The following is an 18381-nucleotide window of genomic DNA, read 5'->3' as shown; positions in this document are numbered from 1 at the left end:
GGATGTTACCATCTCGGTTACCCGAGGCAATGATAATCAAATAAAAAATAATGAAACAACGTTTAAATAGAAATACTTAGTGAAAGGTTACAATCTCAAAACCAAAACCAAAAGTACAAATACATATTCTCAAACTGACTGTTTATTGATTTAACTGAAATGTTTATGAAAACTACTAAGCTACAGCGGAAAACTTCTATCATCAGATCGTGGCACATCCCAGCTATCCCAGTACTCAACTCATACCTGCTCAATATCTGCTCACCATCCCCGAATGGATCACCGTAGGTTTTAAAATAATAATCGGGGCCGGTACTATTTACATAAATTATATAACCAACAGAACAGTAAACAATACAGCTCATACAATCACACAAAATCATCCACTCCACTCCATCTCCGTCACCGATCCCTTTGGACCCGACCACGCCAGTGGGGTACCGCACCGCACCCACCAAATCCCCGCTCATCATACCGAGCGATAACCCTGTCCCATTAATGTGCACATCCCCTTCCGTGGCGGGTTCCACGAAGGGCGAAACTAGGGCGTGAAGCCACTCCCGCAAGTGACTCCACTGAGCCGAGAACGCATCTCGAGAACCATAGACAAACAATCACAATCACAATATCAACAACCGTCTGAATCTATCAACAATGTATAATCACAACCGTCTCAATCAATCAACCACACTAACTACAAGACAATCACCACACATTATGTAAGTAATGCGAGTAGGAAACCCTACCGGAAAGCACAACAATCAGACGATCTCACAGCTGATATCAAAAAGCTTCCTCTACGAATCCTCCTCCTAATATACAAACACATAATCACCACCAAGCATACAAACAACAAAAACCCCCAATCCCCAAATTAGGGTTTAACCAACTTTAAAGAAACATCATAAAAACGGTATATAGGTCTTACCCTCGACGCAAGGATCACAACGGTGTAAAGAAAGGTGAAATCCGACCTTCCAAGCTCCGAGATTTGCCAACAATGCGATTAAAGCTAATAACATAGTTTGCTTTTTCTTCTCACAGTGATTAGGTTTTGAAAAGTGATTTAGGAACAATGACGGAAGTATTATATACTCTAATCGCATTATTAACAAAACCCGAGAAAACAACCCCCGTAAACCGGCTACTCGATCGAGTATCTAAGGTACTCGATCGAGTGCCCCCTTACTCGATCGAGTACCCACGTTACTCGATCGAGTACCCAACAGGTCAGAAACTATTTTATTCCGCAACACGCCCTTACTCGACAGAGTAAGGCCTACTCGATAGAGTACCCCAAGACTTATAAATACGTAGTATTACAGGAATACTTTTGACATTCGTCCGTCCTATATCAATCTGGTGGAGAGAAATCTCTTTAGAGGTGTGGCAGGTGAAGACCCGGGGAAGCATATGGAGGTTTTTACGGACTACTATTCTACTATCCCCGCCACAAAGGGGGTAACTCAAGACAAGATTAAGGAGGTGTTGTTTCCTTTTCAGTGGGTTTTTTAATGGAACCGTAACAAAAACCAAATTTGCAATGGGATTTGAGAGACATCCTTGTAGAACGACTCCATTCTTCGTAGTTATCACTTCAAAGTTGGACTTGAGAAATTTTTATGTCGGGTATGTCATGTGACCCGAGGTAAAATGGTGATAGGGGATCAATTTTGTCAGAGGTCGTGGATGATTAGACCGTAGTTTCGATGACTGCATCACCACTCATGGTGAAAGAGATAGAACGGCAGAAAAGAGAAAAAAAATTAGGTTTTAGAATATGTGTGGCTCGATACCATGTTAAGTTTGTGGAAATGTAAGTTGTGATTTCTCATTGATCTCAATCATAGCTTAAATAGGTACAAGATCCTTATAATAAGGATGACCAAATCAAAGGAAATATCTTCCTAACAATAATAGCATCATTACGATATTATTCGATTTCTAGAATATACGCTATTTCTAATACATGTCTAAGAGGATTTGAATCCCCCTACAAGTTTTGAGGTAAGTATGGTCGATATTCCTAATACATGTCTAAGAAAATTTGTGGAAATGTAAGCTGTGATTTCTCATTGATCCCAATCATAACTTAAATAAGTACTAGATCCTTATAATAAGGATGACCAAATCAAAGGAAATATCTTCCAAACAATAATAGCATCATTACGATATTATTCAGTTTCTACAATATACGATATTCCTAATACATGTCTAAGAGGATTTGAATCCCCCTACAAGTTTTTGAGGTAAATAGGGTCGATATTCCTAATACATGTCTAAGAGGATTTGTGGAAATAATGTAAGTGGTGATTTTTCATTGATCCCAATCATAGCTTAAATAGGTACAAAATCCTTAATATAAGGATGACCAAATTAAAGGAAATATTTTCCTAACATAATAGCATCATTACGATATTATTCAATTTTTAGAATATACCGTATTTCTAATACATGTCTAATTGATTTAAATCCCCTTATAAGTTTTTGAGGTAAGTAAGGTCGGTAATTGGGATAGTGAAGGCAAGTAACCTTTTTGCCAATTTGTTGTGTGACACACTTATTGTAGAGTAGTGACAACAAAAGTGGGACACTTGCCTTTTTTGGACGGGATATCCCATTATACGACTACTATATATACTAGTTGAGATTCCGTGCTTTAGCACGGCATTTGTGAGGGTTAAATTAATTGAGCTTAAATTTTTACATAAATAAGTTGTAGTTATAATAGTATGTAATATTATTAAAAAAAAAGTTTATTATTCAAAGAACTTTTAGATTAAGTTATTTTTGTGTGAACCTATTTTTATTATTAAAAAATAATGATAGCATCCTAAATCTTTTTATGAAGAGAATATATAAAAAAACACAAAATAAAAATAATAATATCACATTTTTATATTGGACATTAAAACATGTTAGCTTGTATAGTTGTATAAGATGAAAAGATTAAAAAGAGCGAAGTTGTCACGTTTTATTTATATAATCAGTTGGTTTTTTTACTTAGCTTTAATCAACCTCAGTTTCAATGTAAAAATTTATTTATACATCATAGCTAATTTTTGTACGTTATTTAAAATGGCAAAATTTATTTATACATCAAAATTTATTTATACATCATAAGATTTGGGAGATTTTATTTGTATTAATTATACTCTATAATCTATATTATACTTTATAAAAACACTATAATGTTTGGAGCTAGAACTTTTCTGTGTATAGAAATATAGGATACTAAATATTTTATTTGTGGCAAAGATTGCGCATATAGTTATGGAAATTCTATTATTATTAAATAAGCTAGTATTAATATAAAATATCAATGTTTGGGGCCCACCGAGTTTCTTGTTTTACCGAAAAAATTATACTTACACATTGAATTTTTCGTTGGCCCAATAATGTATTGAATTGTAGTGAATTAAGATGACAAAAAAATAGGCCCACTTATAGGAGAATGCATTTAGGCGGGAAAAATATTGAATTTTCTTATTCTTTTAGTTTAGTGGGGATGTAAGTATGTATGTTTGTGTGAACCCCCCTCAATTTTCCTAATTAAAAAGGCAGAGTGATAAAATACAAAGAAATATATAATTAAATGGAGGGAGCAAATGAGATTATTAAGCAGCAGTCCAAATTTAAGAGAATTTGTGTATTTTGTGGAAGTAGTCAAGGCAGGAAGACTAGCTATCAAGATGCTGCCACTCAACTTGGCAAAGAATTGGTATAATTTCATTTTGTTTCCTACTTTTTTTTCTTTCAATTTATATGCTTAATTAATTCTTGTTTTGGTTTACATTCAATTTAAACATGTTGACCATTAATTTTAACTATTATGTGGTTAAGGTTGTACATTAACATTTTAAGACTACTTACATTTTAATATTTGGACTCTGTTCTTAACACGACGACATGCATAATTTGGAACATTTATAACTTGGTATGCTTGGTGTATAAAATTTCCCACCAATTAATGCATATGTCAATTTGTTGTTGTTCTTGTTATTGTGGTGTGTTTTTAAAGTTTAGTAGGGTTAAAGATTTGCGTGTTTGGATTTAGTTTGACCATTTTGATATTGTACCGTATTAAACCGAGTGTATTATAGAGTTGTTATTGGATGAGCTTATTGTTGGAACTAATTACTAAATTCCGAGATAGTAATTAATTAATACGGAGAAACAGTAGCAAAAAACTAAGATCAGAATTAGAAATACCGAAGGAGGAATTGGTAGTGACGCGGTGCGGAACCGCTGCCTTAAAAAACTATTTCTCCGGTGCGACCGTGGTGGCGATCAGCAACGACCGGTAGTCCCCAAGGATTACACTACTGCTGCCTCACAAACTCGCCCACTCGAGTTTGCAAGACCTGGAACGATTTTACTTAACCCAGAAATGTTTTGAGAGACAGACGATAGAGAAGGAAGAGAGTATTGTTTTTGTTGATGATTATTGTGGCAGTGAGGGCTGCTATTTATAATAGCAGAAGGGCCAGAAACCGACTCCAGCAAAACAGGAGTCAAGGCTGGTAGTGGGGAGAAATTATCTCACCCACTAACAGTCATTGACTGACTGATTCAACAGATGAATCTGGACAGAAACTGCACACAACCAAAAACAAACTCGGATCCAAAAAGATAGGCCAAGCCCCGAATCCCGAATCCGGATCCGGGCCGGGCCGGGCTCGGGCACGGGCACGCGCGCGCGCGCGTGTGCGTGTGCGAGCTGAATTAAGCACCTCGCAAAGTCTCTACAAAAGACTCCCCATGACCACTAGTGATAAGGTAAGGGAAGGGGTGTTATATAAACCCATAAAACACCCACTTCCTCACCAATGTGGGACAAATGGAAACCAAGAGAAAAGGCTCTCAAAGCCTCTATTTCCAACAATCCCCCACTAGAGGCGCCAGAGCCAGAGAAAGAAGAATTCCTGGGTAAAGGAAGGATGGATACTTAGGTATCAATATCTTTCGATTTGAATTGACACTTTAGTGAAATGAGGAAACAACTTACTTACAACTAGAGAATATCTTGCGATTTGAATTCCTAGCTGAACTTCGGTCGATACCCCCCCACTACACATATCATACCTTCAAATTAAGATCGTCCCGCGATTTCAGAGTGCAACGCGCTCTTTTAGAGCTTATGCGTTACCTTGGTACTGATAGGTGTGACCACAAGACTTCTCATAGTCTTAGGATCATTACACCTACGTAGGTGGCTCAAGTGCTTCTCAATAGCACTTCTCACATGAGTCATTAAGGATCTAAGTCCAACCTAGTGTATAATTCATCAAGTGCGTCTCAAAAGCACCACCATAAAGGCTATGAATCATACTACGCCATAGGAATGGAAACTTTGGACCTAGTCAATCTCAACCTTGACTCAAGGACCTAAGCCCCATTCCCCTCGACGTATTGACGACTAATCTCTTAGTCAACCCCTTAGTAAAGGGATCAGCAAGATTACTTTCGGACTTCACATAGTCCACAGTAATCACTCCATTCTCAAGGAGTTGTTTAACTGCAGCGTGCCTTATTCGCATGTGTCTCTTTTTCGAATTGTAGACACTATTCTTTGCAACGCCGATAGCAGCTTTCGAGTCACACAAAGATGGAGACCGGTGTCGGCCGTCCTCCCCATACTTGGTACATCGGCCAATAGGTTTTTCAGCCAATCGGCTTCTTGTCCTGCCAACTCAAGAGCTATGAACTCCGACTCCATGGTAGAGCGTGCAATACAAGTCTGTTTAGAAGACTTCCACGATATCGCACCTCCACCCATGGTGAAGACATAACCACTAGTAGAACAAATCTCATCGTTACCGCAACCCAATTTGCATCACAATATCCTTCTAACACAAAGAAATTTACCATAATGCAAACACAGATCAACTGTTCCTCTTAGGTATTTTAGGAAACGACGAAGAGCATTCCAATGTTCATTACCGGGTTATGTGTATAACGACTCGATCTACTAACCGCATATGCAATATCTGGTCGAGTACAGTTCATAAGAAACATCACACTCCCTGGGATTTTAGCATACTCTTCCCGGGAAACACTCATACCCAAGTTTTTACTCAAATGTACACTAGAATCATAGGGTGTTCTAGCAGGCACAACATCAAAGCGATTAAACTTTTTCAACACCTTTTCAACATAATGAGATTGACTCAAAGAAATTCCATTGGAGTTTCGGATAACCTTAACCCCTAGGATAACATCAGCTTCTCCTAAGTCCTTCATCTCAAAGTGTGATGACAAAAATTCTTTGGTTTTAATTATCACATCTAAATTATTACCAAAAATAAGCATGTCATCCACATATAGGCATATAATGACACAATCAGATTCTATCACTTTGGAATAAACACATGAATCAGAGTTGTTAATCATAAAGCCATTACTCATCAAAGTAGTGTTGAATTTCTCATACCACTGTTTAGGTGCTTGTTTCAGATCATAAAGTGACTTGTTCAGTTTACACACTTTATTCTCTTGACCCTTAATCACAAACCCTTCAGGCTGCGACATATAGATCTCTTCCTTTAGCTCACCATTCAAGAAAGCAGTTTTAACATCCATCTGATGTATAATAAGGTTATGAATAGCAGCTAAAGCGACAAGAGTTCTTATAGTCGAAATTTTGGTCACAGGAGAATAGGTATCAAAGTAATCAATGCCCTTCTTTTGTGTAAAGCCTCTAACTACAAGTCTAGCTTTGAACCTTTCTATTGTACCGCCAGGTCTTATTTTCTTTTAAAGATCCATTTACTCGTAATGGGTTTACTACCTTTAGGTAAATCAGTCAACTCCCAAGTCTGATTAGAAACAATAGAATCAAGTTCACTTTTAATAGCATCTTTCCAAAAATTAGCATCAATGGATTTCATTGCCTCACTGTAGGTTTTTGGGTCATCCTCTATTAAAAAGGCTGAAACAAACTCATCACTTGCACAAACAGAGTATCCAAATTCAGATAAATGTGTTGTAACATAATCACTATAATCCTTTGGACATCTAGGTCTTTTACTCCTCCTAGGTTCAACAGCATGATCAATAGGAGTGCTACTACAACTAGCATGAGAAGACATATCAACAGATGCAACAGGTAAGGAAGTAGATGAAACAACATTTTTCTGAAAAGGGAAAACATGCTCAAAAAATTCGGCATCTCTAGCCTCAGATATAGAACGGTCACTTAAAGACATAAATCTATAGGCAGAGCTATTTTGAGCATAACCTATAAAAACACAATCATAGATCTTAGGTCCAACGGTAGGTCTCCTAAAGTCAGGTAAACCCACTTTAGCCAAACACCCCCACACTCTAAGATAACTCAGGTTAGGAGGATAGCCCTTCCAAATCTCGTAGGGTGTCTTGTCAATTTTCTTATGAGGTACACGGTTAAGAATGTGACAAGCGAAAGTATTGCTTCCCCCACATATCGTCAGACAGTCGAACTTAAAAGCATAGCATTCATCATCTCTTTTAAAGTTCTATTTTTACGTTCAGCTACACCATTAGATTGGGGTAAGTAAGGTGGACTGGTCTCATGTATTAAACCGTTTGCGACAAAAAATCCGCTAAATAATCGGATTTATACTCACCACCTCTCGTCGGACCTTACCCTTTTAATCTTCCTGTCAAGTTGATTTTCGACCTCATTTTTAAAGTTTATAAACGATTGTTCTGCTTCATCTTTAGTCTTAAGCAAATAAACTCGGGTGTACCTCGAACAGTCGTCTATAAAAGTCACATAATAATTCTTGCCACCTCTACTTGCAACATTTTTGAAGTCAGCTAGGTCGGTGTGAATTAACTCAAGAAGACTCGTAGTCCTAGTGGTCACAGGTTTACTAGGTTTCTTTGTGAATTTAGCCTCAACACAGCTACCACATTTAGAGAATTCTTGACTCGACAAACTTGGAATTAAACTCAAGGTTCTAAGTTTTTTAATGTAGTCGATATTCACATGACCTAATCTACCATGCCAAACATCAATAGACTCGGCGATATAAGCGAAGTAGAAGCAATATTATTAAAAGCGAGAATCGGTGTTCGAAGTACAAAAGACCCCCAGACAGATAACCCTTGCCCACAAATTCCTCATTGCGCGACATTACAACCTTGTCGGCCTCAAAAACAAGTTTCAAGCCGACTTTGTTTAACAAGGCACCAGACACGAGGTTTCGACGCAATGTAGGTACAAATAAAACATTATTAAGGGCAAGTGTTTTCCCCGAGGTGAGTTTGAGAAAGATCTTGCCTTTGCCTGTGATCTTTGCAGCTGAAGAATTACCCATGTAGACGCATTCCCCATCAGCTATCTCCTCGAACTCAGCAAATAACCCCTTATCAGCACAGAGGTGTCTGGAAGCGCCAGTATCCAAGACCCATTCAAAGAAGATTACCCACCAGATTAGCTTCAACAACCACAAAGAAGAATGACATCATCAGTCACAAAGATTGGCTTCACTTCAGCATCTTCTTATCGATTACCTTTGGTAGGCTTTGTGACCCGGTTTCCCACAAACATAGCAAACCAAAGGACCCTTAGGCTTCGAATCTTTGCAACCGGCTTGGTGTACTTCCCTGGATCAGACTTCTTTCCTTTACCCTTACCCTGACCAACCTTGGCCTTACCCTTACCCTTGAACTTTTCAGCAGCATTTGACGAACCACCAGACTCAACTAAATTAGCTTTGACAGCAGCAACAGATGCATTCACAGACTGGTAAACAGTAGGGTTGTCTTTGAGGCGATTTGCCTCTTCGGTCCTCATATGACTGATAAGTTCCATAAGGGACATGTCTTTCTTTTTGTGTTTTAGCTGATTTCTATACTCAGACCAGGAGGGAGGGAATTTTTCCAATAGCACATTAGCAACAAAAAGGTCGTCTAATTTCATGCCCTCACTAACAATATCAGCACACAAATTTTCATAGACATGGACCTGTTCCATAATAGATTTCCCATCCACCAACTTAAATTGCAGCCACTTACCCACAACATATTTCTTTTTCCCGGCGTCATCACCCCATATTTTTTCAAGAAGGACTCCCAAATGACTTTAGCCGATTTATTGTCAGCAAATAAATCGAACAGCGGGTTAACCATGTTATTAAGTATGTGACACCTAGCAGTTTTGTTGTCCTTAATAAATTTAGCAATATCCTCTTCATTGGACTTAACATCTTTAGAGGGAGGAGGGGTTTTCTCAGCATCAGTAGGAACAATAGGTTTTGGCGGGTCATTAAATAAAACATAATCAATTTCCAACTGCTCAAAAAACATTAACAGTTTCTGGGACCAACGCTTATAATTCTGACCATCTAAGTGCTCAATTTTCGAAATATCAGGTACAATTTTCGAAATCACAGACATGGCTACTGCACTTAATTCAATAGTTTTTTAATTGTTGGAACTAATTACTAAATTCCGAGATAGTAATTAATTAATACGGAGAAACAGTAGCAAAAAACCAAGATCAGAATTAGAAATACCGAAGGAGGAATTGGTAGTGACGCGGTGCGGAACCGCTGCCTTAAAAAACTATTTCTCCGGTGCGACCGTGGTGGCGATCGCAACGACCGGTAGTCCCCAAGGATTACACTCTCTTTGCCTCCTCACAAACTCGCCCACTCGAGTTTGCAAGACCTGGAACGATTTTACTTAACCCAGAAATGTTTTGAGAGACAGACGATAGAGAAGGAAGAGAGTATTGTTTTTGTTGATGATTATTGTGGCAGTGAGGGCTGCTATTTATAATAGCAGAAGGGCCAGAAACCGACTCCAGCAAAACAGGAGTCAAGGCTGGTAGTGGGGAGAAATTATCTCACCCACTAACAGTCATTGACTGACTGATTCAACAGATGAATCTGGACAGAAACTGCACACAACCAAAAACAAACTCGAATCCAAAAAGATAGGCCAAGCCCGCCGCAGGCGATTGCCAAATCCCGAATCCCGATCCGGGCCGGGCCGGGCTCGGGCACGGGCACGGGCACGCGCGCGCGTGTGCGAGCTAAATTAAGCACCTCGCAAAGTCTCTACAAAAGACTCCCCATGACCACTAGTGATAAGGTAAGGGAAGGGGTGTTATATAAACCCATAAAACACCCACTTCCTCACCAATGTGGGACAAATGGAAACCAAGAGAAAAGGCTCTCAAAGCCTCTATTTCCAACACTTATGAAGAAATACATTGATTTTTGTTAATTGGTGTTGATTGGGGATAATTGTGAAATTCAGGTGTCAAGGAACATTGACTTGGTTTATGGAGGTGGAAGCATTGGATTAATGGGTCTTGTTTCTCAAGCTGTTCATAGTGGAGGTCGCCATGTTATTGGGTGAGTTACACTATCTCACAAAATTTATTTATTTCCTATACTACTATATTATCTCCAAAATTCGATACTTATTAAGACTTTAAATTCATTCAATTAAACGTAAAGAATCTATTGAATAAAAGATCCGAGTAAAAGATTGTAAATTTTCTATTCTCTTCGTGATTATAAGTTGACCTTCCGATATTTTTTATGCCTTTTTTTATATTTTGTATAAATTATACTCCCTCTGTCCCGGTCATTTGTTGTCCTTTTCCATTTTGGGGTGTCTCAGTCATTTGTTGTCCTTTCTATTTTAAGAATGAACTTGATGAGCAATTTGATCATTCACCCTCAATTTGTTTCACTTGTCATTTAGTAATTGACTCCTTACTTTTTCCTTGATCTTTGTGGCAAACCAAAGGACAGCAATTAACCGGGACGGAGGGGGTAGTATTTAATTATATAATTAAGAGATAGTATAATTTTCCATGTAAAACCGTTTTGTTTTGAGATGAGGTAGTGGATCAAGATGTTTCCTTTACGGAAATATGAAGGTCAAATGATTGATTAAAGAGGAAATAAAAATGAATTAAGGAAACATAATGAGTGAGGAAAGTATGGTAGCAATTTTTTTATTAATAATTGGTGAAGGGAGTTGCATTTCAATTTGTGAAGTTATTAATAAGTTTTGTCATGTTACTGTTTATTTATGCAGAGTTATCCCCAAGTCGCTCATGCCTCGAGAGGTATGTCTGTCTGTTTGCTCTCTAAAAGTCTCTAAATACACAAAAATCAGACATGATCAACCTGTTGAAGCTTTAACATGTTAGTTGTTAATCCCTAGTAGTTATGCTTCTAAGCAAAGTATTACCCTTCCAATGGGTCCACTTTGACCAAACATGACAAATAATACCATATTATGTTTCACAAATTCTCATTATAGACGGGCACTATCCGTCTATACGTTTAGTGTTGTTCAAAGAGTAATTACTTCCGCTTTGGTCATTTTTTTCGTCACGAGTACCGGCACAGATACGTTTGCCGGCAAACATCGATCTTTTATGTAAGCGCACATAATAAAAAAAGTGCATAATATGTTGTTATTTTTAATAGAATATGTAAATATTCTAGTAGCTATTCTAGAATATTCTAGTTGATATTGTTTCCCGTATGTTTATTTGTATTGCCTTATTTGTAGGATGGTAGTTTACACACATACTCTTGTATATATATACGTTTGTTCTGATTGAATGCAATCCAAGGGATTACAATCTTTTATGGTATCAGGAGTCCAAAAACCCTAGCCCTCAAAAGCTCTCCTTTTTTTTTCAATTTCTTGTCATGGCACCTTCCTCCTACAAAGCGACTGACAAAGCTCCTTTCCACCCTGCCTTTGGCGTCACATCCATCAAAAACCATGTCGCCCTAGTGCTTGAGCTGGAAACTGTTCAATACGACCTCTGGGCCGAACTATTCCTAAATACGGCCAGAGCTTTTGAGGTCCACCACCACCTGATTGACCCTTCCAAGGATGATCCCCCTTGTCCTGATGTCGACCAGAATTTATGGAATCGACTTGATGCCATTGTCAAACAATGGCTATATGCTACCATCTCCAACGATCTTTTCCAAACTGTGGTTGAAAGCAGATCCACAGCCAAAAAAACCTAGGAACGCATCCGAGCCCTCTTCAATGACAACAAGCATTCCCGCGCGGTCCTCCTCGAGCAACAATTCTCAACCACTCACATGGATAATTTCCCTAATGTCTCCTCTTATTGTCAGGCCCTAAAATGTCTCGTTGGCCAACTAAGAACACCGGCTCACCGGTCTCCGGTGATCGTCTTGTTCTTCATATGGTCACCAATCTCTCGGATGGGTATGATAGCATTGCTACCCTCGTTGAAAAGAGTGACCCCCTTCCTCCGTTCTTCAAGGCTCGGTCTATGCTTGCCCTTGAGGAGACCCGCAAAGCCAAGTCTGGTTCTTCCTCTGCTTCTGCCGCCCTCACTGCCACCTACGCCCCTACTGATGGCGATGACTCTGACACCACTCCTCCTGCCCAAAACACCACGCCCAATACTCGACAAAACAATGGTCGTGGACGCGGTAACAACCGCGCCTACAACAATCGTGGTAAGGGTAGAGGGGGTGGGTCATGTGGCTCTCGAAATTACTCTTACTCCCATGATGGTAACCGTGGCAACCAGCAGCAACAACCTGCTTCTGCCCCTGCTCCGTCCTCCTTAGGCCACTAGGTCTAGATTCCACAAGGCACCCTCTAAAGCTCGTGGCAGGCTCCTCCTTGCCCATATCCTATGCAAGGGTGGGCTCCTCCACCGAATTCCAGCCCTGGCATCCTTGGGCCCCGACCCTAGCAGGCATTCATGGTACAACAGCCTACTCCTCCTCCTGCTCAGTTTCCCCAGACGTATTACCCAACGGAGCTTGCAGCAGCGATGCAATCAATGTCTCTTCAGCAACCCGATGTTTCATGGTACATGGATACGGGCGCATCCGCTCACATGACCTCCGACTCTGGTACTCTGATACTCTCACGTCTTATTTTAATTTGAGCAATCCCCGCCATATAATCGTTGGTAATGGTCACCATGTTCCAATTAAAGGTTGTGGTCATAAAATTTTATCCCGTCCCCTACCTCCTTTACGACTCACCAATGTCCTTCATGCCTCCGCCTTGGTCAAAAATCATGTATCTGTCAGATAATTTACTACTGACAATAATGTTTCTATGGAATTTGACCCGTTTGGTTTTACTGTGAAGGACCTTCGGATGGGGACGCATCTTATGAGATGCAGTAGCAGCGGTGATCTATACCCTCTCACCTCCACCAAACCAGCTGCTCCTTGCTCTTTTGTCGCTTTTTCTGCCATCACTCCCACCCTATGGCACTCCCGCCTCGGTCATCCCGGGCCTCATATTTTTTCTTTACTTCATAATAGCAACACTATTTCTTGTAATAAGCTGCCTAGCGCACAGCTTTGTCACGCTTGTGAACTCGGCAAAGATACTAGGCTGCCTTTCTTTCCGTCTCAATATACAACTTACTTGCCATTTTATATTGTTCACAGTGATTTATGGACCTCGCATGTAGTTAGTAATTTAGGCCACCGCTATTAGTTACTTTTCTTAGATGATTTTACAAATTTTCTTTGGACTTTTCCCATTAAAAACAAATCGCAAGTCTTCTCCCTATTCCAACAATTCCACACTCTAATTCAAAATCAATTTAATCGGAAAATTAAAAATTTTCAATGTGACAATGGTCGCGAATTTGATAATAAATCATATCACACTTTATTTAACGACCACGACATCCAATTCAGATTCTCCTGTCCTCATACTTCCAGTCAAAATGGGAAAGCCAAAAGAAAAATTCGCAAAATTAACAATATAGTTCGCACTCTCCTTGCCCACTCTCATGTCCCCCCGTCCCTCTGGCCCTACGCTCTTGCTATGGCCACTTACCTCCATAACATCACTCCCAGCAAAGCAAATCGACTTGTCTCCCCTACTCAAAGTCTCTACCTTAAACTTTCATCCTATTCTCATCTTCGCGTGTTCGGTTGCCTTTGCTATCCTCTCATCCTATCCACTTCTATTCACAAACTCGAGCCCCGATCCACCTCGTGTGTCTTTCTTGGTTTTCCGTCAGATCACCGCGGCTACTTATGTCTCGAGTTGTCCTCCCGTAAGGTCCTTATATCTCGTCACGTCACGTTCGACGAAACTGTCTTCCTTTTTCACACCACGCCTACCCCGTCTCCTACCTCATATGCTTTCCTCGATCCTGAACCATCACCTTACCTTCAACACCACCTAACCCGCTCTGCTGCCCCTTTGCGTGAAAAACTCACGCCGCCCATGCCCACCACCAATCAACACCACCACGACCCCTGCCATTGCCCCTAAACAACTAGCCCAACCAGCTCCTGCTCCCTGTCAGCTCCATCTGCCACGACACCAATCCACCAACCAGCCCCCTCTGCCACGCCAACAACCCACCAACCAGACCCCTCTGCCACGACAACACCTCACCAACCAGACCCTTCTGCCTCACACCAGCCCTCTTCTCCTCCGATGCAAACCCGCAGCAAACACGGGATTTTCAAACCCCGTGCTGTCACTGACCTGTGCACCACCAATGACCTCTCCCCTATACTACCGAATCCCATTGCCGCCCTTAACGAACCTCATTGGAAACAGGCCATGACCGACGAATATAATGCTCTAATTAAAAATAACATGTGGGTCCTGGTTCCTAGGCCATCTGATATAAATGTAATCCGTTGTATGTGGTTATTTAAACATAAATTTAAATCTAACGGTGATTTGGAATGGTACAAAGCCCGTCTTGTTGTCAATGGCAGGTCTCAACAGGTTGGAATTGCGACGAAACGTTTAGCCCTGTCGTCAAACCCGCCACCATCCGGACCGTACCCAGTATTGCCATATCCAACCATTGGTCCATTCATCAACTAGACGTGAAAAATGCTTTTTTACATGGTCACTTAGCCGAGACGGTTTATACGCACCAACCCCCGGGTTTTCGTGATCGTGCTCATCCTAATTATGTCTATTTGTTGAAAAAGTCTATGTATGGTCTTAAAGAGGCACCTCGGGCTTGGTATCACCGGTTTGCTACATTTGTGACTACTATTGGCTTCACTCATAGTAAGATGGATCACTCTCTCTTTGTCCTTCATACTGCAAAGGACACAGCTTATATATTATTCTATGTGGACGACATTATTCTGGTTTCCTCGTCTGATACATTGTGCTAGAATATTATTACTCGCCTTGGCTCGGAATTCTCTATGACTTATTTGGGCTCTCTCAGCTATTTTTTGGGTATCTCTGTCTCCCGCACTAAGGATGGGCTTTTCCTTTCTCAAAAGAAATATGCAGACGATATCTTGGCTCGTGCTAAAATGACAAATTGTAAGCCTTCTCAAACACCCGTTGATACTAATGCCAAGCTAAGTGCAACTTCTGGCCCCTCGGTTGCCGACCCCACTTTATATCATAGCCTTGTCGGCACTCTCCAATACCTCACCTTTACCCGACCCGACATTGCTTACGCAGTTCAACAACTGTGTTTACATATTGATGTGGGTGATGTCGTCGGGTCTCCCAATCAAACACATTTATAATACTCAACAAACTACTAGTTAGTGGTAAGTCGAGGTCAATCCATGGGACGGTGTGCTTTGGGTTCTAAGTCTATCTATCACAATTTGTGCTAGTGTCACAATTGATGGGGTTTGTAGTTGTATTCTAAACTAGTGAAAGTAACAAAGTAAAGCAAACAATGAACTAGAAAATGTAAACAAATGACTAAAAGACTAGGATGTCATGGGTTCATAAGGGATTCATGGAAGTTGATCATACAAACATGTTTCCTACTAGATGCAAGCAATTATTGTTGTGATGGATCAAGTTGGTTTATATCTTACAATCCTAGGAAGGTTTGGGTCCCGGAGCCGAATCGATTAGATTGTACAACACCTACAAGTCGACTTAATCCTCCCTATCCAACTATATGCATGGTCTAATGAGACTCGAGTTGGTTTATGTCTTACAAGTCAAGTTGAATAGATAAGAGATGGTTGTAAATGCAAGGATTCATAGGCTTAGCATTTCATCAAACATAACATGTGCATAGGTTGACATCACAACAAGCAAGCAAATTAATTATATGAACATATTAGATTAAGCATGAATCAATCCCCATGTTGGTTTCCCTAATTACCCATTAATCCTAGCTAAGAGACTACTCACTCATTATCAAGTTTAACATGTTAATAAGGTTGTCAATCATACTAACAAAGTCAAACATGATGAACAAGTAAGAAAGATTAACAATAATTAAAACAAGGATTAAGAGAATTATACCTATGGAGATTCCAAAATAATAATGCAAAGAATAATAGAAGAACTTGATGATTGATGGAAGGTTGTCAATCTCCCAATAAACCCAATAATCTTCTAAATACCCAATAATAAACTTGAATTACTCAATAATAATCTTGAAAAATAATTAAGGAAAGATTAATGTGTAATTTGTGGAAAGATTAAATGATAATCTATTCTAATCTACTCCTAATCTAATCTAAAGAAGGATTGATTTAACCTAATGAAAACTTCATTGTTTGATCATTACAAATGGGGTATATATAGTAGAGCGTCATTAGGTTAAGCAAGGGTAAAATAGTAATTTAACAATGCTAATTGTTGGGTAGGGAATCGCCGGTCTCAAGAGAGACTCCGGTCTCCTTTTCGCCGGTCTTTGAAAAATATGCGCATCTTTCATGGAGAAAGAAGAAAACGTAAGAGCTGTAAGAGAATCCGAGCGGATTGGTCTCGGGACGCTCGGATTCTAGGCTGTGTATTTATCTTTTCTTTCTGTCTAACAATCCGAGCGTCTTGTGGGGAAGACGAGCGAATTGGGTCTCAGGAATCCGAGCGTATTGAGGGGAAGATGAGTGAATTGGGAGCAAGACGAACGGATTGTCTCAGGGGACGAGCGGATTGGCGGACAGCTTCTTTGGTTGAGCTCGGATTGTAAAACGGACGTCATTTTCTCATCCGGACTCCTATTGGAGTGATTCAAAAGCCTAGATCACTTGATTTTTCGACGCCGTTTCATCTAGCATACTTTCAGAGCCAAAGGAGTAACTCTTGGTTTGGGTTTCGAGCAATTTCTTCTTGCAATGTCTTCCTTCTCGTCATCCTTGCTTTTTAGCCTAAGATGCCTCTATATACTCTTTATTTCTACTTCCTTGGTCATCATTCTTGCCTTCTCTTCATACTTAGTCTATCAAATATCATCAACAAGCTTCCAAATATGCACGAAAGACGGGAATTTCCGCCTTATTATCTCCTTTCCTATAAAACATATAGAGTGCACTAGGAAAGCAAAATAGAAAGCATTTGACGGATAAAATGGTCATGAAATGTTATAAAAGTATGCAAAATAGGTTCAATTAGGGGACTAAATGTGCGCAAATAATGTTCACATCAAATATCCCCAAATCAACCTTTACTCGTCCCGTAAAAGAGGTGACTAAAACTAGACCTTTATTTAAACTATCCTACTAATATAGCCGATATGAGACAATTAACAGGTCTCACTCCGCCCCTTCAACTCACAACAAGACAACCATGAGGTAGGATGCCTTCTTGCAAGGCAAGGTGGGTCTTGCCAAAATGGTGACACATCCAAACATTAAAGCACACAAAATCAAGTAATGGATGCATCTACAAAAGAATAGCCACTTTCCTCATCTAAGTGGCGGAAATTATCTAAAGGGGAAGCAATTCAAGGGTACACACTCCTTCATAGATGCAATTTCTTCAAACTACTAAGCCTAGAAGGATACCAATAAATCACCTCCAAGTTGTGTCAAGTTAGGGTACCTTTGTCCTCAATCGTTAAATGCTTTTGTCAAGAATAGACTCCCTATGGTGTTAGAAACACTGGAGGATCGCGGAATTCCCCCTCTTGCCTAGACAAGAAGAAGGGTCGTCCCCTCTCTACCATGCACAAAAATGGATGCGATGGATAAAGGGATCGATAGAATTTGAGTTTCATTTGGGAGTTTGCTTTTGTTGTTGTTTTTCTCCCCAATTTCTTGTGGCATATAACATTTGAAAACACTTTCTTTTTGCCATTTCTTTTGATGTTTGGCATTTCAATACTTGACAACTTTCAACTTTTTGCATTTTCTTTTGAACATTTTCAAAGTCACCCCATATGTAGCGAGGGTGCCTTATATTTGAAGCATATGAGTTTTCATTTTTGTTACTCCTCTTTTCTTTTGATGCATTTGCAAACTTTTTCTTTTCTTTTCTTTTCATTTCTTGAACTCAAATTTTTTTGAACAATTTCTTTTTGTGCCCATTCCCTTTGATGACAAAATGTATGGTAGAACATGGATGAATGATGGTTGCATGGTTTCAAGGGTCACCTTGGAATAAACGGTAACCAAGGAGTTATCACACCACAAGGTACTCTTGACTAGGCCTTAA

At 39.8% G+C, this 18381-nt stretch overlaps 2 protein-coding genes across 2 annotated transcripts; both read left to right on the top strand.

The window, feature by feature from the left end:
* The first annotated feature begins 3567 nt into the window (after nucleotides 1-3567).
* Nucleotides 3568-13726, top strand: LOC141647661 (cytokinin riboside 5'-monophosphate phosphoribohydrolase LOG3-like). The gene is made up of 3 exons (XM_074455946.1): nucleotides 3568-3721; nucleotides 10252-10349; nucleotides 11044-13726. The coding sequence occupies exons 1-3, from the start codon at nucleotides 3596-3598 to the stop codon at nucleotides 11156-11158; spliced, it is 339 nt and encodes a 112-aa protein (XP_074312047.1). The 5' UTR covers nucleotides 3568-3595; the 3' UTR covers nucleotides 11159-13726.
* LOC141649107 (uncharacterized) lies at nucleotides 11670-11999 on the top strand. Its single transcript, XM_074457806.1, has one exon. The coding sequence runs from the start codon at nucleotides 11670-11672 to the stop codon at nucleotides 11997-11999; it is 330 nt and encodes a 109-aa protein (XP_074313907.1).
* Nucleotides 13727-18381: the final 4655 nt, after the last annotated feature.

The sequence above is a fragment of the Silene latifolia genome, chromosome 3 (assembly GCF_048544455.1).
Source record: "Silene latifolia isolate original U9 population chromosome 3, ASM4854445v1, whole genome shotgun sequence".
NCBI lineage: Eukaryota > Viridiplantae > Streptophyta > Magnoliopsida > Caryophyllales > Caryophyllaceae > Silene > Silene latifolia.
This window is presented reverse-complemented; position numbering and strand designations above follow the sequence as displayed.